Below are 27,193 nucleotides of genomic sequence, written 5' to 3' on the forward strand. Positions count from 1 at the left end.
TTCAAAGAAAGCTATATAACAAATTTATTAATAAATTTTCAGGACTCAGAAATATATGGACTTTGTTTCTATTTCTTCTTCTGTTTTTTTTGTTTTGTTTTTGTTTTTGTTTTTTTTTTGAGATGGAGTCTCACTCTGTCACCCATGCTGGAGTGCAGTGGTGTGACCTCGACTCACTGCAACCTCCACCTCCCAGGTTTGAACAGTTCTCCTGCCTCAGCTTCCAGGCCTGCACCACCATGCCTGGCTAATTTTTGTATTTTTAGTAGAGACGGGGTTTCACCATGTTGGCCAGGCTGGTCTTGAACTCCTAGCCTCAAGCATTCCACCTGCCTTGGCCTCCCAAAGTGGTGGAATTACAGGAGTGAGCCATTGCACGTGGACGTATTTTATTTATATTTTTGTATAATTATTGTGACCATAAAAAAACCTGTAGTAACAATTTAATTTTACATTTTAAAATAAATAAAAGCATATAATTACACTGTTGGTAATACAAAAGATAAATGCTAGAGGTTATGGATACCATATTTACCCTAATGTAATTACTACATATTGTAGGCCTGAGTCAAAAGATGCCATATAAGGCATAAATATGTACACATACTATATAGCCACAAATATAAATAACAAATTTCAATAAGAAAAAAGAGTAAAAATTTAATCTGTGGAAACAATATTTTTTTTTTTTTTTTTTGAGGCAGAGTTTTACTCTTGTTGCCCAGGCTGGAGTGCAATGGCACGATCTCGGCTCACCGCAACCTCCGCCTCCCAGGTTCAAGCAATTCTCCTGCCTCAGCCTCCCTAGTAGCTGGGATTATAGGCATGTGCCACCAGGCTCAGCTAATTTTGTATTTTTAGTAGAGACGGGGTTTCTCCATGTTGGTCAGGCTGGTCTTGAACTCCCGACCTCAGATGACCCACCCGCCTCGGCCTCCCAAAGTGCTGGGATTACAGGCGTGAGCCAATGCGCCTGGCCTGGAAACAATATTCTTTAACTCATTTGCAGTTTAAAGCCACTGGCAAAGTGATTACTAGAGATGTTATTCCACTATACAACAAATCATATATTGCTACCATCTTGTAGCTGCACCCTTGAGTAAGGTGGGATAGTTTAAAGTTAGTGGCATGATAATGCTTCATTAAATGCACAATAGTCTTAACATGGTTAAAAAATAATAAAATTAACTTCACACACAATTTTTTTTTTTTTTTTTTTTTTTTTTTGCGGGGGTGGGAGCACAGAGTTTTGTTCTTGTTGCCCAGTCTGGAGTGCAATGGCATGATCTCGGCTCACCACAACCCCCATCTCCCTGGTTAAAGCAATTCTCCTGCCTCAGCCTCCTGAGTAGCTGGGATTACAGGCATGCACCACCATGGCTGGCTAATTTTTGTAATTTTAATAGAGACGGGGTTTCTCCATGTTGGTCAGGCTGGTCTCGAATTCACCACCTCAGGTGATCCACCCACCTCGACCTCCCAATGTGCTGGGATTTCAGGCATCGAGCCCAGCCCTAACAATTTTTAAATGTACTGTATTTTATTACATAAAAGTACAATTAGTAAAACAATATACTATTTTAACATACTTTTAACTATTTCTTTGTGACACGATAATGTAGAAAAGTATTGCTCTGAACATCTACTTTATACATTACTTAATAGAGGTTTACTACAAAGAACCTCTCCACTTATATTTTCATTATGCATCTTACATTTTAATGTCCTTACTCTTTTATAGAAAAGGTCATACTGTCCAAGTAATTTTTAAATATCTCTAATATTTCTGATGTATAATTGATCACTTGCTTTCACATGTGAACAAAATAGGAATAACAGCATAATTTGAAAGCTGTATTACATCACTATTCAGTTTTCAAAAAATTTTAAACAAGTATACTTTCAATGTAATTACAATGCTTCCAAAAATCTCTTTTTAAAGTTACATACAAATCATTTATCTAAAAACTGTAGTTGTGGATTAGTTTCTATACTCAAGTGTCAGTGCCTTAGTTATTCTACTGTAGATTCTCTGATATTTATATACATTCTATTTTGAATTAAATGTTTTTATATTTACTGCATCTGCAAAACTATATTTTAGTATAAACTCTCTGGTGTTTTCTAAGATGTAGTTTCTGGAAAAAAAAAAAAAGTGTTTCTAAACGTATTACATTTACAGGACTCATCTCCAATATAAATTTCCTGATGTTGAACAAAGCTTGAGCAACTGCTTCAGGGTTTTCCTCTAGTACAAAATGTGTGCAATAAGATCTCTGATATAAGTAAATGTGCTATAACCCCCTTTATAGTTGTAATAGTTGTCTTCAGGCCGGGCACGGTGGCTCAAGCCTGTAATCCCAGCACTTTGGGAGGCCGAGACAGGTGGATCACAAGGTCAGGAGATCGAGACCATACTGGCTAACACGGTGAAACCCCATCTCTACTAAAAAAATACAAAAAACTAGCCGGGTGTGGTGGCAGGCGCCTGTAGTCCCAGCTACTCCGGAGGCTGAGGCAGGAGAATGGTGTAAACCCGGGAGGCAGAGCTTGCAGTGAGCTGAGATCCGGCCACTGCACTCCAGCCTGGGCGACAGAGCCAGACTCGGTCTCAAAAAAAAAAAAAAAAAAAAAAAAAAAAAAAAAAAAAAAAAAGAAAGGAGTCTTCTTATTTCTTCAGTTTAAAGGCTTATACTTTCTGAAATATTTTTTGACAGTAATTACACTCTTAATGTCTTAATGCTTTTATTAAAAGGAACCTTTTTATGTTAAGATATGAGTAGGAGTTAATGGGTTTTCCATATTCCTTATATTTGTACAATTTTTCTCAAGGATAATAGCTTTCTTGTGAAATAAGGTGTAAGTACTGATTAAAAGTTTTGCCACATTCTTCACGCTTGTAGGAGTTTTGCCAGTATGAGTTATCTTACCCACAATCAAGTGTGGCCACCATATAAAGGCTCTGTCACATTTTATATATTTCTGGGGTTTCACACCAGAATAATTATTGTTACGTATAGAGAAGTTGGAGGGGTTGGTAAAAGCACTGTCACTTTTTTTAGGTTTGTGGAGTTCCTCTTCAGCATGAATTATTACCAAGTCTCTTTTAAGAATTCAGAAATGGTGGCCAGGCATCATGGTTCATGCCTGTAATCCCAGCACTTTAGGAGGCCAAAGTGAGTGGATCACCTGAGGTCAGGAGTTCGATACCACCCAGGCAAACATGGTAATATTGCATCTCTACTAAAAATATAAAAATTGGCTGGGCATGGTGGTAGGCACTTGTAATCTCAGCTACTAGAAAAGCTGAGGCAGAAGAATGACTTGAATTCAGGAGGCGGAGGTTGTAGTGAGCCAAGATCGTGGCATTGTATTCCAGCTTGGGTGACAAGCATGAAACTTCATCTCAAAAAAAAAAAAAAAAAAAAATTGATTGAAAACTTGTTATAGGCTTTGCCACATTCTTCAGGGGCCACATTCTTTAAGGTTTCTGTCCAATATGAATTATGTGTAATAAGGGTTGAGAACTCCCTCTTTGTCACATTCTTTATATTTGTAGGGTTTATGTTCCATATAAATTCTCTTATTTAGTAAAAGTGGATAGCTGGTTAAAAACTTTCCCACATTCATCAAACTCATAGGGTTTCTCTCCAGTATGAATTATCTTATGTCTAGTAAGGGTAGAGGAGTGTTTAAGGCTTTGCCACATTTTCACATTTGTAGGGATTCTCTCCCATATGAATTATCTCATGTCTTCTAAGGTTTGAGGATGAAATAAAGGCTTTGCCACATTTATTGCACTTGTATGGTTTCCCTCCAATATGAATTTTCTTATGTGAAAAAAGGGTTGCGGGATGGTTAAAAGCTTTGCCACATTCTTCACATTTGTAAGGTTTCTCCCCAGTATGAATTCTCTTATGTCTAGTAAGGGTAGAGGAGTACTTAAAGCCTTTGCCACATTCTTCACATTTGTAGGGTTTCTCTCCACTATGAATTCTCTTATGTGTAGTAAGGTGTGAGGACCAGTTGAAGGCTTTGCCACATTCTTCACATTTGTAGGGTTTCTCTCCAGTATGAATTATTTTATGTGTAGAAAGGGAAGAAAGGTACTTAAAGGTTTTGCCACATTCTTCACATTCATAGGGTTTCTCCCCAGTATGAATTCTCTTATGTGTAGTAAGGATAGAGGAACGCTTAAAGGCCTTGCCACATTCTTCACATTTGTAGGGTTTCTCTCCAGTGTGAATTTGCTTATGTGTAGTAAGGTTAGAGGAGCGGTTAAAGGCTTTGCCACAGTCTTCACATTTGTAGGGCTTCTCTCCAGTATGAATTATCTTATGTGTAGTAAGAATAGAGGACCGACTGAAGGCTTTGCCGCATTCTTCACATTTGTAGGGTTTCTCTCCAGTATGAATTCTCTTATGTTTAGAAAGGGGAGAGGAGCGCTTAAACACTTTGCCACATTCTTCACATTCGTAAGGCTTCTTTCCAGTATGAATTATCTTATGTGCAGTAAGGGAACAGGAGTACTTAAAGGCTTCCCCACATTCATCACATTTGTAGGGTTTCTCTCCATTATGAATTTTCTTATGTTTAGTAACGGTAGATGAGTTGTTAAAGGCTTTGCCACATTCTTCACATTTGTAGAGTTTCTCTCCAGTATGAATTATTTTATGTGTAGAAAGGGAAGAAAGGTACTTAAAGGTTTTGCCACATTCTTCACATTCATAGGGTTTCTCCCCAGTATGAATTCTCTTATGTGTAGTAAGGATAGAGGAACGCTGAAAGGCCTTGCCACATTCTTCACATTTGTAGGGTTTCTCTCCAGTGTGAATTTGCTTATGTGTAGTAAGGTTAGAGGAGCGGTTAAAGGCTTTGCCACAGTCTTCACATTTGTACCATTTCTCTCCAGTATGAATTATCTTATGTGTAGTAAGGTGTGAGGACCAGTTGAAGGCTTTGCCACATTCTTCACATTTGTAGGGTTTCTCTCCAGTATGAATTTTCTTATGTGTAGTAAGGGTTGAGGACTGGTTAAAAGCTTTGCCACATTCTATACATTTGAAAGCTTTTTTTCCAGCATGTCTTGTCTTATGTCTGTTTGAATTTGAAAATTGATGACAGACTTTCCCATATTTATCACATTGAAATATTTTGCTCTGGGTAGTTGTCAAACGTTGGTTAAGTCCACTATAACCTCTTTTGTGCACCTTACACTCATCCACACCTTCACAGCCTTTTTTAAACTGTAAATTGTCATGTCCATATTTTTCATATCTTCTCAGTATCAGTTTTTGGAAAGAATTTTTTATGCTCTGCTCTGGCCAAAGGTCTTGGGTAAAATGAGAATACAAAACTGAAAGAAACAATAAAAACATATTAATTCAATTGCTAGACTCAGATAAATATACTTAATGAATCAAACCTATACAAGTATACATACTACATAAGCAAGATGACATAATAAAATATCACAAGCTGTAATTTTTTCCTGGACATATAAATTTAACCAAACATACTGCCCAAAATACATTTGTAAAAAATTTATAATTAAGTGTGTGAAGGGCCCCAGGTGAGCACAATGCAAAGAGCCACATAGAATAAAAAGAAAAGCCTGTTACTTATACCCAACAGAGCTCTACCTGCTCTCCAGTATAACATTGTGCCTTTAAAAGTAAATTGTTGGTCAGGAATGATGGCTCATGCCAGTAATTTCAGCATATTGGGAGGTTGACATGGGTTGATCATGAGGTCAGGAGTTCAAAGGGAGCCTGGCCAAGATGGTGAGACCCTGTCTCTACTAAAACTACAAAAAAGTAGACAGGTGTGGTGGCAGGCACTTGTAATCTCAGCTACTCAGGGGGGTGAGGCAGAATATTGTTTGAACTCAGGAGGCAGAGGTTGCAGTGAGCCGACATCATGCCACTGCACTCCAACCTGGGTGACAGAGTGAGAGTCTCTAATGGTAGATATTGTAGTGACCAAGATCATGCCTCTGAATTCCAGCATAGGTAACAGGGTGAGACTCTGTCTCCCTCTCTCTCTCTCTCTTTCTCTCTCTCTCTCTCTCTCTCTCTCTCTCACACACACACACACACACACAAATGTAAATTGCCAAATCCTGGTTTCTTTTTTAAAAAACAAGAAAAATATTGGCACATACATCTTTATTTTTGGCTTTTAGGGGTTTTTCTAGACACTGGTAAATGTCTCCCATGACATAAAATGCTGAAGGAAATGGTGATATAAGTTGGATTAACAGTTTGAGTCTGCTGCGTCTAAAGATAAATGTTACAGAAGCAGAGATACGGCCCTACCCCAAACAGGGAATAGGTATCGCAAGTAATTACTGACTATTAAGAGGAAATATGAATAAGCCAATTTAACTAAACAATAAACAAAATTTTAGACAAGACACATCCTAAAAACATGTTTGAGAAATTCCCAAAATCTCTAGCCATGACAACTGATTTCAGACTATGTCAGGATAGTTATATTTTAAAGATTCTAACAGGTAGCTTTTTGTTAATGTCCAAATCTCAATCAAAGATTACAGTGAATACAAAATATTAGAGCAACATGGCCCCATCAGTGAGTGAAGATTATACCTCTGCACTCCAGCCTGGGCAACAGAGGAAGACTGTCTGAAAAATATAATAAAATAGGGCCAGCATGGTGGCTCATGCCTGTAATCCCAGCACTTTGAGAGGCTGAGGTGAGTGGATCATTTGAGGTCAGGAGTTCAAGATTAGCCTGGCCAACATGGTGAAACCTTGTATGTACTAAAAATACATAAAATTAGCCGAGTGTGTTTGCAGGCACCTATAATCCCAGCTACTTGAGAGGCTGAAGCAAGAGAATTGCTTGAACCTGGAACATGGAGGTTGCAGTGAACAAAGATTGCACAACTGCACTCCAGCCGAGGCGACAGAGAGAGACTCCATCTCAGAAAAATAAATAAATAAGTAAATAAAATAAGTTGAATATTCAGCAAGTTAAGTAGGAACACAGACAACTACCAAAGATCAGAAAAATGAGAATAACAACCAGAAACATTTAAATAGCAAAAAACAAAAACTGTAGATATAAAAAATATTTAAAAACTGGAAAATTTCTGTAAAAATGAGGTAAACATGAGGAAGCTGAACAAACAAACTAGGATACACACAAAGATATTTATAACAAACATACATATAAGCAAAATTTCAAAAATCACGGATTAGAGAATTTTGGGAGCTGTAAGATAAAAATGATGTGTCATTTATAAGCATAGTCTCATGAGATAACAAGTCAATTTAGAAAAATATTTTTTGCAGGTGAGAAGGAAACTGCTATTGTTAAAGTTAAAATAATAATAATAATAATAAAAAGCTGTCAAGTCAGAATAATACCATCACCACAATTGTACTACCAAATAAGAATAAGTACTTCCAAAATAACCAAATCCTGAGAACCTACATTGGCACTGCATATGCCCTATATATCAAAGATACTGAAAGGAGTTTCTTCCACTGAAAACAACATAATGCAAGAAAACAACACATAATCATATGAAAACATGTAACTTTCTGGGAAAGATATGCACATACACAAAAATGGAATTTCTTACTTAACATTACCATAATGGTGCAGAAAACATTTTTAATTATTAATTAAAAAAATAGAAATTATTACAAACATCTGTTAATGAATATACAAACATAAAAAATATAATTAGCCAAATCAATAACAAAGTGAAGGCAGATGTAATGATGAAAATATTTTGTATGAAACTTAAGTTGATTTTTTACCACATTTAAATATATTGTTGGATCTTTTAGAGGTTTTATGTAAACTCAGAAGGTATCACTTAGAAAATGTCTGTACAGATACACAAAAGAAAATAAGAAAGAAACTGAAAGCATGTCAATACAAAAATAAAAAAAAACAAGAAAAAGAAAATGAGAGACAAAGACACAAGAATCAAATAAAACAATAAAATAACTTAAGTTTTTCTTTTGCAGAAAACTATTTAAATATATATATAATTATCTCTCCAATTAAGAGACACACTTTAAATAAAAAGGATTATTAAAAATTTTTAAAAATCAAGATTCAACTTGCCTTTTTACAAGAGTCAGTTGACATCTAATGATAAAAAAAAGCCTGAAAGTGGCAAGACGGAAGTAGAAATTTCATGTAAATATTAACCAAATGAGAGCAGAAGGGCTCAAAATAATATTATGCAAGCTACATCTTAACTAAGAAACTGTCATATTTTATAAAATGTACTTTAAGTCAAAACTTCAAGAAGACAAAGAAGGCATTAAACAACATATGCATTCTTTCACTGGGAATCTATGACAAATTTGTTTATACATGTGTGTATTTGCATGTATGCATCTTATATTAGAGTTTCAAATATATAAAGCAAATACAAAATTGAATACACACAGCAATATAACTATAGTAGGATATTTCAATCCTTCATTTTCTGTAATAATAATAAAACAAGACAGAATATTAATAAGGGAACAGAGGACTAGAAGGCAGTAAAAAACCATTATTTCTAATGAAGATAAAGAGAACACTCCTCAACAACATCAGGATACACAGCCTTCTCAATAGCTCATAGAGAATTCTCCTATAGAGACCACCTCTTAGACCAAAAATGAAGCCTTAACACATTTTTTAAAACTGAAATTTTATAGACTACTTTCTATGACAAAAATGGAATTACAGTGTAAAACAATAATATAAATAATTGATAAATTTACAAATATATAGAAATGATAAAACACGCTCTTGAGCATGCACTTGTTCAAAAAACTGAGCTGTGTGCAGTGGCTCACACCTGTAATCCCAGCACTTTGGGAGGCCGACGTGGGTGAATTTAACTCCATCTCAAAAACAAACAATTGAAAAAGAAATAATATTGTGAAGATGTCTGTACTGCTCAGTTTAATCTACAGATTTAATGCAATGTTTTTCAAATGTCTCATTGCATTGTTGAAGAAATACAAACAACAAATCCAAAAGTATATGGAATCTAAAGAGACAATAAACTACCCAACAATCTACAAAAAAAGGAACAATGTTGGAGGCATTACCATTTCTGATTTCAAAACACATCAAAAAGCTACAGAATTAAAATAATTTGTTATGAGTAAAAAGTTGAAAAAGTAGACTAATGAAACAGAAGGCAGCACATTCATTAACTTTTGCATAATTATTGCAGCATTGTTACTGAAAGGTAATAGGTAAAAGCAATGCAAATTTCTGTCACCAAATCATTCAGTAGATACAAAAATACAGATCTCTCATTAAGCTATTTAATGAAATGAAATGTAACCTTAGGACTTTGGACGGCCAAGGTGGGCCAATTACTTGATCCCACAAGTTCAAGATCAGCCTGGGCAACATGGCAAAGCTCTGTCTCTACAAAAAATACAAAAAAAGCTAGCTGGGTGTGCTGGCACATTCATGTAATCCAGCTACTTAAGAGGATCATCTGATTTTGGGAGGTTCGAGCAGCCATGAGCCATGCAAGTACGCCTGGTTGACAGAGTGAGACCCTATCTCAAAAATACATGAGGCTGGCCGGGCGCGGTGGCTCAAGCCTGTAATCCCAGCACTTTGGGAGGCCGAGGCGGGCGGATCACAAGGTCAGGAGATCGAGACCACAGTGAAACCCCGTCTCTACTAAAAATACAAAAAATTAGCCGGGCGCGGTGGCGGGCGCCTGTAGTCCCAGCTACTCAGGAGGCTGAGGCAGGAGAATGGCGGGAACCCGGGAGGCGGAGCTTGCAGTGAGCCGAGATCGCGCCACTGCACTCCAGCCTGGGCAACAGCGTGAGACTCCGTCTCAAAAAAAAAAAAAAAAAAAAAAAAAAAATACATGAGGCCAGGCACAGTGGCTGACACCTCTAATCCCAACACTTTGGGAGGCCAATGCAGGCAGATTACCTGAGGTCAGGAGTACAAGATGAGCCTGGCCATCATGGGAAAACCCCATCTCTACTAAAAATACAAGAAATTATCCAGGTGTGGTGGCATGCGCCTGTAATCCCAGCTACTTGGGAGGCTGAGGCAGAAGAATCACTTGAACCCAGGAGGTGAAGGTTGCAGTGAGTTGAGATTGCACCATTGTACTCCAGCTTGGGTAACAAGAGTGAAACGCTATCTCAAAAAATAAAATAAAATAAATAAATAAATAAATAAGTAAATAATATTGTATTAAAAAAAGATATAGAATGCCTGAGTGGTTTTTTTCAAAAAGCATATACTATGCTCCCTACAAGAGACTCATTTTAGCATTGAGTCAAATAGGCTGAAAGTAACAGAATGAAAAAAAGTTATATTCCATTAAAACAGTAACAACAATTAAGATAATCATAATTATATTAGACAGAATATGCTTTAAGTCAAGTACTACCATGGGACAATAATTGATATTATATTATGATAAAGTAAATTGATTTCGCAGGAATCTAAAATATTTATCTATCTATATGTATACGGGTATATAGCATCAAGACTCCAAAATATATAAGCAAATATTGACAAAAGTGAAGGGGGACACATAGCAACATAATAATTGTAGACATCAAAAACCCATTTGCAATAATAAACAGAAAATTCAGACAAAAAATAAGAGAAAACTGAGACAATATTATAGACCATATTAATTATTTTGCATTAGAGGAATACTTGAGAGTGCATAATTTATAAAGAAAAAAGGTTTATTTGGCTCACAGCTCATCAGACTGTGCAAGAAGCACGTGTCAGCATCTGCTTCTAATGAGGATTTCAAGAAGCTTAAAATCATGGCGGAAAGTAACAAGTAACTGGATATATTATATGATAAGACACAGCAAGTGTGAGGTGAAGAAGCCATGTTCTTTTAATGAACCAGCTCTTATTTGAATTGATAGAGTCTAATCTTTTTGGTTACCAACGGTACGTACCAAGCCATTCATGAGAAATTCACCCCCATGACCCAAACATGTCCCACCAGGTCCCATATCCAACACTGAGGATTTATATTGCAGCTTGATGTTTGGACAACAGGGACATCCAAACCATATTATAGACCAACTAGGCTTCACAGACACATAAAAAACTCTCCCGTCAAAACCAAGATAATACACAATATTCTTATTTGCATCTGTTATATTCTGTTAGGACACATACCAAGCTTTATTAAATTTAAAAATACCTACTGGGTGTCATGGCTCTTGCCTATAATTCTAAAACTTTGGGAGATCCACTGAGGTCAAAAGTTTGAGACCGGCCTGGGCAAAACAGTGAGGTCCTAACACTAAAAACAAGCAACCAATTAGCCAGACGTGGTAGTACATGTCTACAGTCCTAGCTACTCAAAAAACTGAGGTGAAATAATAATCACTTGAGCCCAGGAGGCTGAGGCTACAGTGAGCCACAATTATGCCACTGCACTGCAGCCTGGGTGATGATAAGATCTTGTCTCAATAACAACAACAACCAATCACTTTAAAAACACTAAAATTATATACTGTGTGTTTTCTAACAAAAACTGAATGAAACTAGGAATTAAAAGCAAAAGCCAAATGGGCAAATTCACAAATAATGTGAATATGGATCACACTCTTCAACATATTCTTGCTCAGGGGACAAAAAAAATTATTTTTATTTTTATTATTATTATTTTGAGATGGAGGTTCACTCTGTTGCCCAGGCTGGAGTGCAGTGGCGTGATCTCTGCTCACTGCAAGCTCCACCTCCCGGGTTCACGCCATTCTCCTGCCTCAGCCTCCTGAGTAGCTGGGACTATAGGCTCCTGCCACCACGCCCGGCTAATTTTTTGGATTTTTAGTAGAGATGGGGTTTCACCATGTTAACCAGGATGGTCTCAATCTGCTGAACTTGTGATCCACCCACGGAAGGAAGGAAGGAAGGAAGGAAGGAAGGAAGGAAGGAAGGAAACAAATCACACACAAAAAATATGCAACACAGGACCTGGAAGATAATTGAAAATCCATGTATTTTGTACCAGTATTCAAAAAAGCCAAAAGGCTGAACCACCCAGATATCTCGTGATTTATAAACACATAAAAAAATGTAACACATACATACAATGGAATATTATTCCACTTTAAAAAGAACAATCTTATCACATTTTAAGATGAACATTGAGAATATTATGTCACCTGAATTAATCCAGTAACAAAATTATGGATATTGTATGATTCCAATTATGTGAGATATCTTAAGTAGTCAAAATCATGAAATCAGAAAATGGAAGGTTTGTCTGTCAAGGGCTGGAGAGAGGCTAAAATGAGCAGTTGGTACTTAATGGGCATTGAGTTTTAGTTTTACAAGATGTAAAGTTTCTAGAAGTATTTTGCATAACAAGGCGAATATAATTAACATACCTGAAATGAACAGCTTTTTTTGAGACAGGGTCTCACTCTGTCACCCAAGCTAAAGTGTAGTGGCACAATTTTGACTCCCCCTCAATCTCCCAAGTAGTTGGAACCACAGCTGCAAACCACCATGCCTGGCTATTATTACATTTTTTTTATAGTGGAGAGTCTCCATATGCTCCCCAGGCTGTTTGAGCTCCAGGGATCCTCCTGTCTTGGCCTCCCAAAATCCTAGGATTACAGATCCGAGCCACCACCACGCCTGGCCCTGAAATGTAAACTTCAATAGATTTAAGATGGTGAATTTTATGTTATGTGTTTTTAAGACAATTTTTTTAAAGAAAAACTGAGAAAAAACCAGAATTACATATTGTTTTGAAAATTACCTTCAAATCACAAAAGTGTTTCTCTCACAAAAGTAAATATATGTTAATAATTAAACACATGGTAAAAATAAGACTATCTCCATGAGTACTCACTTCGACAAGATAAAACTACCATGGAAAATAAGCTAAGAAAGAATATAAGATAAGCCATAACTAAAATTTGGGTCATATTTATAGATAAACAGACATACATATGTAATCTAATTGTGATAGACATGCATAATTTATCTCTTAAACCTCAAATTGACTTAAAATGTACAAGCAGAATTGCAAATTATCTAAAATTATAATACATTAAGTAAAACCAAAACACCCAATAAACTAATGTAATAAACCTACACTGAGGACAGGCACAGTGGATCACAACTGTAATCCCAGCACTTTGGGAGGCTGAGACACGCAAATCACGAGGTCAGCAGTTCCAGACCAGACTGGCCAATATCGTGAAACCCCGTCTCTGCTAAAAATGCAAAAATTAGCCAGGCGTGGTGGCACACACTAGTAGTCCCAGCTACTCAGGAGGTCAAGGCAGAAGAATACCTTGAGCCCTCGAGGAAGAGGTTGCAGTGAGCCAAGATCACACCATTGCACTCCAGCCTGGGTGACAGAGCAAGACTCTGTCTCAAAAGAAAAAAAAAAAAAAAAAAAAGAATAAAACCCTACACTGAAAAAGCACACTAATATAAAACTTCAAAACAATAATAAAAGAAATGTTTACTCATAAAACCTAGTATGCAACATTAATGTATCATTAAAAAAATTATCAGGCTGTGTGCGGTGGCTCACAACTAGACCAGTTTGGCCAACTTGGAAAAGCCCCATCTCTACTAAAAATACAAAAATTAGCCAGGAGTGGTGACACATGCCTGTAACTCCAGCACCTGAGAGACTGAGGCATGAGAATTGCTTGAACCCAGAAGGCGGAAGTTACAGTGTGCCACGATCACACCACTGCACCCCACAGGCTGGGTGACAGAGCATGACTCCATCTCAAAAAAAAATAGTTTCTAGATAACTGAAATATTTAATTGCTAGTGTGTACTCACGAACTGCAGGTATTTTGAATCATTGGCATGCACTGTGTGGCAGTAAAATTTTGGAGAATATGCGGTATAAATAGAAGATTCTAATGAGAAACTTTAAAAATTAGCATTTAAAAGAAACTAGAGTTACTTTTAATGTTTTAAATATATGGTACTCTTACACAAAATGAAACTGCTGTAATCCAACTTTAGAAGCAAAGAGTAGCCTTACATTGTTAAATAAAAAAATATATAATTTGCAGAATAGGGTTAGGCCCTCTGATACGTAAAACAAATATTGAGAAATAAACTACATTATTATTTATATATAGGCTAAAAAAGTAGACGAAAATCCTTTAATTCCTTTTTGCCTGCAGCAAACTTAAATTTATAAGTAAATATTTTAGTAAATATGAGTCCCTATGAATTATCTAATTTACTTCAGGCACACCATGCAAATTCTAACATATTGTCTCAAATATCTGAATCAAAATTTACAGACAAATCTGAAAGAGAAAATAGAAAGTAAAAATGTATAGGGAAAGTGACATCAGTAAGAGGAAAAGATTAAAATTCCCTATTTTCATATTCCCTTACAGCAAAAAAAGTCAGCCCTCTCTGACAAAAATGCTTTTATGAGAGAACCAGGCATTATAGCTCACATCTGTAATGACAGCTACATGGTACATTAAGGTTGGAGAACTGCTTCAGGCCAGGAGTTTGAGAATAGCCTGGGTTATGTAGCAAGACACCATCTGCAAAATAAGCACCTCTAAGGGAGATTTGAGATCCAGGGAGGGAGTTGTGAAATCTTGCTAAAGCTTAAGATTGAGAAGTGTTCTATTCAGAAGGTAGGCCCTTAGTCAGGTGAAAAACTACAGGACCCCCATTCATGGCTATGCACCAGGATAGGGTTCACCCAACTTGGTCCCACTGAGAATTCTGAACTTACTCTGTAACCAACCCAAACTCTTCCCAGCCACGGTCTGGTAGAGGTCCTGCCATTCCAGAGACCTGGAGGAAGGCACCCATTTACAACAATGTAGGCAGGCCTGCAGAGGCCTTTACTGAGGTCCCTGAAGCAGTTCTATGACAGTTTCAGTTACCTGAGCCACAGTTTATGGTCAGTTCTGCCCACAGAGAAATCCACGCAATTGGGTGGGCAGGGTGTGGTGCCTGTAATTCCAGCACTTTGGAGGACTGAGGTGGGTGGATAGCCTGAGATCAGGAGTTCAAGACCAGTGTGACCAAAATGGAGAAACCCCTTCTCTACTAAAAATACAAAATTACCAGGTGTGGTTGTGCATGCCTGTATTTGCAGCTACTTGGGAGGCTGAGGCAGGAGAATCACTGGAACCCAGGAGGCAGAGGTTGTGGTGAGACGAGATCGCACCATTGCACTCCATCTTGGGCAACAGGAGCAAAACTACATCTCAAAAAGAAAAGAAAACAAAACAAAACAAAAAAGAAACCCACACCGTTCCCTGAGGAAATGCTTCTAAAATCAGTTTATGAAAACTCGAAGAGGTGTTTGCTCCATCAAATTCAGACACCAATACAAAACTATATTGTGCCCACGGTCAGTGCTTCTCCTTGAATGTAGTACTGGAAGTATGTGGCAGAAGAATTATTCACAGAAATAAAAAAATCCAGCCAGGTGCAGTGGCTCATGGCTGTAATCCCAAGATTTTGGGAGGCAGAGGCGGGCATATCATCTGAGGTCAGGGGTTGGAGACCAGCCTTGCCAACAGCGTGAAACCCCATCTCTACCAAAAAAATACAAAAAATTACTTGGGTGTTATAGTGAGTACCTGTAATCCCAGCTACTCAGGAGGCTAAGGCAGGAGAACCGCTTGAACCCAGGAGGCGAAGGTTGCAGTGAGTCAAAGTCACACCACTGCACTTTAGCCTGGGCAAAAAGAGTGAAATCCCCTCTCAAAAGAAAAAAAAAAGAAATAAAAAAATCCATTGAAATTGAAGAAAAATAAGTCAAAAGTTGCTGTTTGTCGATCACACAATCTTATATTTAAAAAACCATAAACAGTACATTAAAACCTGTCTAAACTAATAAATACACTCAGTAAATTAGCAAAATATAAAATTAAGCACACAAGTATATGTATGGTTTCTTACACTTAAAGTATCTGATGAGGAAGAAAAAATCTTATTTAATGTAGCATTAAATAAATTTCTGAGAAAAAATTAACTAAGGAGGTAAAAAAAGTTTACAATAAAAAAGTTAGAAAATCAAAATTAATTTTAAAATATTTTATGTCTATGGATTGAAAGAATAAATGTTATTAAAGTGTCATATTATCCAAAGTGATCTATAGATTCAATAGTCTTCCTATCAAAATTGCAGTGTTTTTTTTTTTTTTTAAGTAATGGAAAATACAATTCTAAAGTTTACATGAAACTAAAATAAATTTCAAATAGTCAAAGCAATTTTAAGGAAAAAGAACAAAGCAGGATATCATACTTATAATTTCAAACTATATTTTAAGACTGTATAGTAATAAAAATAGAATGGACCATGCACAAAAATGGACAAAAAAATGCAACAGAAACTACTACTCTCACGCATTTCAGACCTGACGCAAAAATAGAACTAAAAAATAGTTTTAGTTTCTCAAAATAAGTCAGATATTTGTGTGTCCCCAAAACAATGAAAAATCAGCCAGATTGTGCAGTCTCTTATATGCCATGAAGACGACTTTGGCTCTCACTGTGAACAAGAAGGAGGCTTACCAAAAGAAAAGGAGAATTTTTAGAGAATTTAAAAGCATAAGACAATATGCCCCTTTGTGAGAGCAAAATTTAAAAAAGAAAAAAAAGAAAAAAAACAAAAAAAACCAGCTGTCCAGGAAGTTCCTTTGGAACACAGCTTCCCGAATCACACCTTAAGAACTGGCTTTCTCTTTGACCTTGGGCCTCTTATCCGTGTTGTCTGTTGTATTCACTTTCACTCGCACCTACCTGGGGGCTTGCCTACCATCTCATGTCTCTTCATAGTCAAAGGTTTTTTTCCTTGCTCCAGACGGGTGATGAGGTCTGGCTTTGAGACAATAATACCTGTTTTATTAAAAATAAATAACATGAATCTTGCGCATATTCTCCAATTACAAGCTAGTAATGTGCTCAGGAAAGATGATGTGATAAAATATTTTAGTAAATTAATACCAAAATACAAATTTGTAACAGAAATTTCTTTTTTTTTTTTTTTTTTTTTGAGACGGAGTCTTGCTCTGTAGCCCGGGCTGGAGTGCAGTGGCCGGATCTCAGCTCACTGCAAGCTCCGCCTCCCGGGTTTACGCCATTCTCCTGCCTCAGCCTCCGGAGTAGCTGGGACTACAGGCGCCCGCCACCTCGCCCGGCTAGTTTTTTGTATTTTTAGTAGAGACGGGGTTTCACGGTGTTAGCCAGGATGGTCTCGATCTCCTGACCTCGTGATCCGCCCGTCTCGGCCTCCCAAAGTGCTGGGATTACAGGCGTGAGCCACCGCGCCCGGCCAAGAAATTTCTAAATATTTAGAAAATACTTTCAATTCGCCTGGTGCGGTGGCTCACGCCTGTAATCCCAGCATCTTGGGAGGCCGAGGCGGGCGGATCATGAGGTCAGGAGTTCAAGATCAGCCTGGCCAGCATGGTGAAACCCCATCTCTACTAAAAATACAAAAATTAGACGAGCATGGTGATGTGTGCCTGTAGTCCCAGGTACTCAGGGGGCTAAGGCTGAAGAATTGCTTGAACCTGGGAGGTGGATGTTGCAGTAAGCCCAGATTGCACCACTGCATTCCAGCTTGGGTGACAGAGCGAGACTCTGTCTCAAAAAAAAAAAAAAACTTAATTCAGAAATGTGGAAAGTTTGTATTAAGATGAAATATCTTGAAGAAATTTTTTTATTTTCTTTCTTTTTCTTTTTCTTCCTCAAGACAGAATCTTGCTCTGTCACCAGGCTGCAGTGCAATGGCATGATCTCGACTCACTGCAACCTTCATCTCCTAAGTTCAAGCGATTCTCCTGCCTCACCCTCCTGAGTAGCTGGGATTACAGGTGCGTGCCACAGCCCACAACTAATTTTTTGTACTTTTATTAGAGAGACGGTGTTTCACCATGTGGGCCAGGCTGGTCTCGAACTCCTGCCCTCAGGTAATCCCCCAGCCTCACCCTCCCAAATTGCTGGGATTACAGGCATGAGGCACTGAAGTAATTCTTTTCTAAATGAACAAATTCTGAAGATTTTCTTGAAAAACTGGATCTGAAACTCTTTCATAAAAAGAATAAATTACTAAAAAACATTCCACAAAAAAGAGAAATAAAACATTTTGTGTATATTATGAATTATGTATTAAAGTTTTTCTCACCAAGAAAGACCAGGTTTCTGTAGTTCTCTAACATCACATCCCTATATAAATTCCGCTGTGCAGTGTCCAGGCAATGCCACTCCTCCAGAGAGAATTCTATGGCCACATCTCTAAATTGCAATGGCCCCTGAAACACACACATGCACACATTTTCACCGAGTGATTATGGGTAGAATTTTTAATTTGACTTAAGGTGAAATGAGAGAGTGAATACAACTGGTTCTGACTTACAGGATTGATTAAAATTATCCAATAAAATAATTTTCAACATAGAAATATTCTCTAAAGTATTCTGCAACTCTGAGAAAAAAGAGGAGCATAAGATCCACATCAGTTCATGTATTTTTATAGATAATAAAGTATAAAATTAAGGGCATGAACACAAACATGTACATTTTTGAATGCATATTTATATCATATGGAATGAGTTGTGAATATTTTTCAGATGAGAAATACATGTTGAGTTAGAAGGCACCTCTCAAATTTTAGTATGTATAATAAGGTGAAGACCCTTTTTTTCCAGAAGATCTGGAATAAAGTCTGATTTTTTTTGAATTTCTAACAAGCTCACCAATAATGTCAATGTTTTTGGCCCAAGAAGGATATTTTGTCAGATATCCAGTAAGCGGAAGAGTCTGGGTTTTTTCCAGTTTTTCTGGCCTGTAAACAAAGATAAGAGCCTTCATTTTCCAATGAAAAATACGAAGAAAAAAAAGAAAAAAGAACAGCTGCCAGATTAAATATGATTGTTTATGCACATCAGCTGCATAATGAAACTTAATAATGAAGAGAAAAATAATTAGCTATATAGTAAAAAAAAAAAAAAATCGTCAGAGAGCTATTTAAGCAAGTGAATCATTAACCATTAACTGCACTAGGAGAAATTTTCATGATGTCCTAATGCACACAAAAGAACACAGTATCACTGTTGAAATATTTCTTCTTTAAAAAAGCAAATAAAATCTGAATTTAATCAAAAAGAATCATCAGTTTTACGCAAACCTCAAAATGCAGACACCATCTATGTTCTGTAGTTTCTAGTAGTAATTTTAAGTAGGCTTCATTTAGCACCCTAGAGAAGATATCTCCTAACAATTTTTTTCAGAATTTCTCATAATAAATGCCATCACATTTAAATGAGCAATTTTTTTTTTTTTTTTTTTGAGACGAAGTCTCACTCTTGTCCCCTAGACTGGAGTGCAATGGCATGATCTCAGTTCACTGCAACCTCACCTCCTTGGTTCAAGTAGTTCTCCTGCCTCAGCCTCCCAAGTAGCTGGGATTACAGGCACCTGCCATCACACCAGGCTAACTTTTGTATTTTTAGTAGAGATGGGGTTCCACCATGTTGGCCAGGTTGGTATCGAACTCCTGACTTCAGGTGATCTGCCCGCCTGGACTGGGATTACAGGCGTGAGCCACCGCACCCGACCTAAATAAGCAATTTCTTAATCCTGTTCGGCATACAGCTAACAGAATACACGAATGCAGCCTCAACATTATATTTTCTCCACCTTTTACTAAGGACCACAGTTTTCCCCAATAGAAATGCTGAGTATCCACATCTTTCCATGTTCAATAGCCACAAAGGGAACATTTTTAATATTGCAGATCATAAATTCTTGTTGATAAATCTGCATGGCATATAAGAAGTTATTCTGTACAGAATGTAGAGAAGGCTCTGGGATACAGGAAAGAAATACTTTTCAGAGACCCTTGACTATCATAAGAATTTTAAGAAGTACTTAAACCAAACTCCTTAGGGAGGAAAAACACAAGTAGAGAAGTAAAGGTTTTCAAGTACTAAATGCATGGCATTCCAGGAGGCAGAGTGGACACAGCTTTCAGCTGAGGCATGTTTACCTGAAGAAAATCCTTTTTTTTTTTTTCCTATCTCCTCCTTCTATAGAATTCCTTCTCAGACGAGATTCTCTGGACAAATTACAACTGCGTCTTGAGAATATGCCTTTAAAGGTGTCAGTACCACATGTTTACCTGCTAGCATGACATCAACTGGCAGAATAACAAAAATATCCACCCATTTCTGTCCTTTAAAACAGAAGAGATTCAGGAACAATGAGCTGCTCCATGAAGATGAAAACATAAGTTTCTCCTTTCCTGTCCTCAGGTGCCCTCCCCTGCCACAGACACCAGCAATTTCTGCTACAGTAATGGAAATATGCATGAACTACCAGTCCCTTCCAAATCCAAACAGAATAGGCCCTATGACCGCCCTTTAGTGCAAAGGTGGAACTTAACTCTCATGAATGTATTCTGAAGCCTTCATCCTTGATTCTGGCCTCATCTTAGAGTCACAGGAGGCCCTTCATTAAAACAGCGTGGATGCTTCCACCCAGAACAATAAACAGAACCTGTGGGGAGGGCACAACACATTTCTGCAAATTGACCATGTGATCCTAATAAGAGGCCTGGGCTGATAATCAATAAGCTAAGCATTGCCTCTCAAGCTTTAATGAGCTTATAAATCACTTGATAATTTTGGCTCCACTTTATGTAATATAATTCTGCAGGTTTGAAAAGGGTCCATGAATGGGTGTTTTAAACAAGCCCCCGTCAATGCTCATGTTGCTTCCCCTTAGTGCATTATTAACATTAGAGTTTAAATGTTCTATTAAACCCAGTGCTTGCAGAGACATTGTATTTAGAATCTTGTTTTCCATTCCTGCAGATCCAGCAGTTGCTCCATAAGTCACAAAAAAGTAAATATAAAGAGAATAAAATTTTGTCTAAACTACATTAACTTTTCTTCCTGTATCTCTTTCATCTGTCTATATTTAGCTTTTATTCTGAACAATTTTAAAAAAAATTGATGACAGAGGAACAGAAGAAGACATAAAGATGCTGGGCCCTTTTTCTAAATCCTGGAAATTATTAAACCCAGCACAGCACAGGATCCCTTAGGCTTAGCACTCTTGTCACAACCAAATACTTCTGGTACAAACAAGGACAACCCATCTCCATCCTGAAGTTTTATATTCTTTGCTGGCTCTTTAAAGTTTACAGAGGAAACAGAAGGCAGCAATGTCTGAGTAGGTCGGTATTTTAAAAACACCATGTACACATGTACTAATGCAATGTTTATTAAGCAGGTACTATGTGCTCAAGAGTATGATACACAGCACTGTGCTGGACATAATACATTATGTGATTAATTCTCATAACACCCTGGGAGTTGGTACTAAGGGTTTAATAATTTCCAGGATTTAGAAAAAGGGCCCAGCATCTTTATGTCTTCTTCTGTTCCTCTGTCATCAATTTTTTTAAAAATTGTTCAGAATAAAAGCTAAATATAGACAGATGAAAGAGATACAGGAAGAAAAGTTAATGTAGTTTAGGCAAAATTTTATTCTCTTTATATTTACTTTTTTTTTTTTTTTTTTTTTTTTTTTGAGACAGAGTCTCGCTCTGTCGCCCAGGCTGGAGTGCAGTGGCGCGATCTCGGCTCACTGCAAGCTCCGCCTCCCGGGTTCACGCCATTCTCCTGCCTCAGCCTCCCGAGTAGCTGGGACTACAGGCGCCCACAACCACGCCCGGCTAATTTTTTGTATTTTTAGTAGAGACGGGGTTTCACCGTGGTCTCGATCTCCTGACCTTGTGATCCGCCCGCCTCGGCCTCCTAAAGTGCTGGGATTACAGGCGTGAGCCACCGCGCCCGGCCTCTCTTTATATTTACTTTTCTGTGACTTATGGAGCAACTACTGGATCCGCAGGAATAGAAAACAAGATTCTAAATACAATGTCTCTGCAAGCACTGGGTTTAATAGAACATTTAAAATCTAAGACCCTAAAGTACATACTTTATTTATCCCACTTACCTGCTTTTGGGTTTCAGGAAATTGTGAGCACCAGCTCTAGAAAGACAGCAGGATTCACAGCCAAAACTCTGATGTCTTATAATCAGTTCTCTGAGGCAAGACTCCAAGGTACGGTCAGACCAAAATAAGGCCTCCAAAAAGGGTGAATCTGAACAGGTCTGGGGCAGGGTGGGGTCACTATGTAGAATTCTGCTCTCTATGCCCCTGTAGTACCACCAGTTTTGTTTTTTCAAAGGTTACCTAAAAAAAAAACCTTAAATCCCAGAGTTTCTGTAATTTTAATATTTTCTAGCCACTGCCCTGTCAACTTTATGCTACATACTAATATGCAATTTAAACAAATCATTTAAGGTTTTCTAAGGAATTTTTTTTTTTTTTTTTTTGAGATGGGAGTCTCACTCTGTTGCACAGGCTGGAGTGCAGTGGTGCCATCTCAGCTCGCTACAACCTCTGCCTCCTGGGTTCAGGTGATTCTTCTGCCTCAGCCTCCCTAGTAGCTGAAACTACAGGTGCACACCACCATGCCCGGCTAATTTTTGTATTACTAATAGAGACGGCATTTCACCACATTGGCCAGGCTGGTCTGGAACTCCTGACCTTATTGTCTAACATTTGAATTCTGACGCCACCCAGAGTCAACACAGACCCTGATTCAGGGCTCAGTCCCACCACACTGTCCTCACTGCAGATGCCAGTCAAAAAACCCATGGGTCCATCCATGCTTCTGAGCTACTGTTTAAAAACTTGGGACTCCCATAACCTCTCTGAATTTTAATAATTTGGTAGAGCTACTCACAGAACTCAGCAAAACACTAGTTATGTTTACCAGTTTAATATGTGAGATGCAGCCCAGGAAAAGCCAAATGGAAGAAATGCATAGAACAAACAAAAGAAATGGAGATGGATGAAACACATAGATAATCCTGGGAAATATTTGTGATTAATAAAATTCTCCATCCTTTGTGTGCTCCAGGAACAATTTATGGAAAGAAACACTATTCCCGTTATGACTAAGATAGTGCTCTCTTTTCTTACGTATCACACAGCAAGACACACACTCTGCACATTTTCTCCTTTTTCTCATTTAAAAAAAAATCAGCTGAATTTGTCTTCAGTGGTCAAAATAAAACATTTCTTCACATTGTCACCCAAGTTAGAGTGCAGTGATGCAATCTTGGCGAACAGCAACCTCCACCTCCTGAGTTCAAGCAATTCTCCTGCCTCTGCCTCTGAAGTAGCTGGGATTACAGGTGCCCATCACCACACCTGGCGAATTTTTGTTTTTTTGGTTTTTTTGAGATGGAGTTTCACTCTTGTTGCCCAGGCTGGAGTGCTGGCACAATCTCGGCTCACCACAACCTTTACCTCCCGAGTTCAAGTGATTCTCCTGCCTCAGCCTCCCGAGTAGCTGGGATTACAGGCATGCACCACCATATCTGATGAATTTTTTTTTTTTCTTTTTAAGTAGTGATGGGGTTTCTCCATGTTGGTCAGGCTGGTCTCAAACTCCCAACCTCAGGTGATCCGCCCGCCTCAGCCTCCCAGTAATTTTTGTATTTGTGGTAGAGACAAGATTTCACCATGTTGGCCAGGCTGGTCTCAAACACCTGACCTCAGGTGATCCACCTGCCTCAGCCTCCCAAAGTGTTGAGATCACAGGCATGAGCCACTGGGCCTGGACTAAAATATTTCTTAATCAAACTTTACTTAAGTTTATTTCCCTCCCTGAACTTTGAGCTACCCTCAGTCTGAGTCAACATACAACCCCATTTTGCATCCCTCCTAAGAACATGCTGATTTCAGGGTAAGACATCCTCATCTAAAATCTGACTTTTTCACTCTCCATTTGCCATTCACCTCCCACCTTTCTAACCATGTTCACTCCTCCCTAAAAAAGAAAGCCCTTTTCTGCCGAAATCTTTGCAAGCTATAAAGATCTTATACTTAGTTGGTACCTTCTCCTGTTGCAATAATTTTTTGGAATTCATTTTTTTAAAATAAATCTAATGTTTTTATTTTACAAAGTATAGAAAGTGCCGCAAAACGTAACGACTTCATCATCACTAAGACCCTCTCAGTTTCCTTTCATCTTAACCTCAAATGCATCTGCCTTTGGATCCCCAGCTTTCCAGGGCTCTATAGCTTCTCTCAGGATAAAGGCTCCTTCTATGGCTGGAGTGATTAGGCTGGGACATCTGCAGGGGAGGTTCCCCAGAAAAAACTGAGTATGTAATAACATCCAGTTGCAGGCTTAGTATTAGCCTTAGCTTGGAGTCACTAGGTTCAAGCTTTAATTTCCATATCAGAATTAGTCACTTGGTTTTTGAAACTAAGTGTTTGAAAAATCCAGGGAAATTACTCAAACGCAGGGTTTACATAAGGGAAGGAAATTTTAAGGTTCTTACGTTCTTTTTTTTTTTTTTTGAGATACAGTCTTGCTCCGTGGCCCAGGCTAGAAAGATCTCAGCTCACTGCAACCTCCATCTCCTGGGTTCAAGACATTCTTGTGCCTCAGCCTCCCAAGTAGCTGGAAATACAGGCATATGCCACCATACCTGGCTAATTTTTGTATTTAGTAGAGATGGGGTTTCACCATGTTGGCAGGCTGGTCTCAAACTCCTGACCTCAAGTAATGAACCTGCCTAGGCCTCCCAAAGTGCTGAGATTACAGGCATGAGCCACTGCACCTGGCTAAGATGCTTGCATTTTATACCTCCATAAGAAAAACATATATATCTACTTCTTTCAGACAATATATGTATTATTTTATTATTTATCTTAAAAATAATGAAGTAGGCCGGGCACGGTGGCTCATGCCTGTAATCCCAACACTTTGGAAGGCCAAGGTGGGTGGATCACAAGGTCAGAAGATTGAGAACATTTTGGCCAACATGGTGAAACCCTGTCTTTACTAAAAATACAAAAAAATTGGCTGGGTGTGGTGGTGCACACCTGTAATCCCAGCTACTTGGGAGGCTGAGGCAGGAGAACTGCTTGAACCTGGGAGGCAGAGATTGTGTGAGCCAAGATCACGCCACTGCACTCCAACCTGGTGACAGAGTGAGATTCTGTTTCAAAAAAATAAGTAAATAAATAAAATAATGTAGTAAAAAATTAGTCATATGGGAACACTTCTAGAAGGTACCATGTTTCATCACTTATAATTTAGCATTTAACTCAGAACTCAAGAAAAAAGGATATAGAACTGAGATATTCACTGTCACAAATTTACCCTGCAAAAAGAGGAACTAATGTGTTGATGAATCTATGTAACTCATCAACTATCTACCACATTTTCCTGTGGAAATACATTCATTGTCCACAGCCAAAATGGAAGAGAGATTTTCCCTATTTTTTTCCTTGGTAACTAGGATTCCTGGGAAACATGGTGAAACCTCATCTCTACTAAAAATACAAAAATTAGCTGGGAGTGGTGGCGCGTGCCTGTAGTCCCAACAACTCCAGAGGTTGAAGCAGGGGAATGGCTTGAACCCAAGAGGTGGAGGTTGCAGTGAGCCGAGATCTGACACTGCACTCTAACCTGGCGACAGAGCAAGACTCTGTCTCAAAAAATAATAATAATAATAATTAATTGAGGAACATGGGGTACACCTGAGGCCCTGCTTGGGACACATGTGAAAAGTGCCAGGGAAAATCAGTCCCCTGTGGGATGTGAAAATAATTGAGTGGCAGGCAATTAGACTGAAGAGGCCCCAGTCCTCGGATTTCTATTTCTTAAAAAAAAAAAAAAAAAAAAAAAAAAAAAAAAAATCTAAGCTCAAGTGCATTTTTTGGTAAATTACTACATTAGGGGAAACAAAATTCAGGCTTAAGCAACTATAAACTGCCAGTTAAGCTCAATTACATAACCAGGAAATTTCCACCTTGATTGTACAACTTAAGAAACTACATTACTAAACCTAATAAATTACTGAATTTGGTTTTCTTCCTCATGCATTTCACAAATGTCTCTTCTTCAAGCCCCTCCATGGACTACAAACTACAAACTGTAGCTGGGTGCTCTACAATTCTTGACTCACTCTGATTAAATTGTTTGATATTTTTGCAGTGACTCCCATAATTTTTTTTTTATTTTAGACAGAGTCTTGCTCCGTCGCCCAGGCTGGAGTGAAAGAAATCACAGCTCACTGCAACCTCCGCCTCCCAGGTTCAAGCGATTCTCTCACTTCTGCCTCCCGAGAAGCTGGGACTACAGACATTCGCCATCACACCCAACTAATTTCTGTACTTTCAGTGGACAAGGGGTTTCCCCATTTTGGGTCAGTCTTGGTCTTCAACTCCTGACCTCAACTGATCCGCCCGCCTCGGCCGCACTTTGACCAAGCCCGGCCCCATACAATTGTAAGCAGAAAAGAGAAACTGTGAACCCCACAGATCAAAGTTCTTCCCATTCACGAACCCGCACCGAGAGTCAGGATTCTTCCCTGACACCCTCCGGTGGTCCTTGCACAATCCGGGAGAGACGCAGCACTGCGGGTGCAGAGCTGCCCACAGAGCGCTCCAGGCCAGGGGCACAATCACTGCGCGGGGAAGCGACATGACGCCCGGGGCCAGGTTGTCAGCGTACCGCCATCTTATGGCTGAACAGGACTGAGGTGGAGCTGGGTAAGAAGAATTCGGGGTGCAGATTGTGGAGCTGACTGCGGGGAGGCCTGAGTACCGCCAATAGCCTCTTCCCCTCTATCCGGACGCTGGACCGGCACTCTCACCATTTCTAGGCTTCCAGGGGGTCCCGGCGTCTTAGCTGTGGATCTCCCAATACCTGCAGGATACAGGGCCACACAAGCTGGGCCTCTAGGAGCAGAGGACACAGAGCAGTGAAGACCAAACCTGGAGCTCCAGCTGCAGCAAGAGACAAGGACCCCGCCAAATCCGGAAGCCGTCCTGTTCATTCCAGCTGCGTGCCCTATTGGTCGGTTTCCAGCCCAGCGTCCCTGATTGGATAATGCTTAAGGCCCCGCCCCCTCAGGCCCTGAGTGACAGAAGATGTGATCAGATGCTGGGCGGAGTGAAGAAAGAGTGACAGTCTAAGCTGCAGCCTTTTCAGGCAGGGCTTCCCTCCTGAGCTGAGCCAGGCTCACCCCAGAGTATGGGAAAATCCTATCTCTTCTTTACCCTCTCTCGTTGAATGTATTCAAAGATGAACAGAAGTATTTTTGCTATCATATTAATAATACATAAA

The 27,193-nt window shown here is 38.7% G+C and overlaps 1 protein-coding gene across 1 annotated transcript; it reads right to left on the reverse strand.

Annotated features, from left to right (window-relative positions):
- Nucleotides 1-26,873, reverse strand: LOC126942255 (putative zinc finger protein 66). Its single transcript, XM_050769627.1, is given in 5 exon segments — nucleotides 1-3,698; nucleotides 3,700-5,356; nucleotides 16,768-16,863; nucleotides 18,155-18,281; nucleotides 26,721-26,873. Coding segments are annotated over 5 exon segments (1,998 nt in total). The 5' UTR covers nucleotides 26,724-26,873; the 3' UTR covers nucleotides 1-3,583.
- Between the last annotated feature and the right edge of the window lie 320 nt (nucleotides 26,874-27,193).

This window comes from Macaca thibetana, chromosome 19 (assembly GCF_024542745.1).
Source record: "Macaca thibetana thibetana isolate TM-01 chromosome 19, ASM2454274v1, whole genome shotgun sequence".
In the NCBI taxonomy this organism is placed as follows: Eukaryota; Metazoa; Chordata; class Mammalia; order Primates; family Cercopithecidae; genus Macaca; species Macaca thibetana.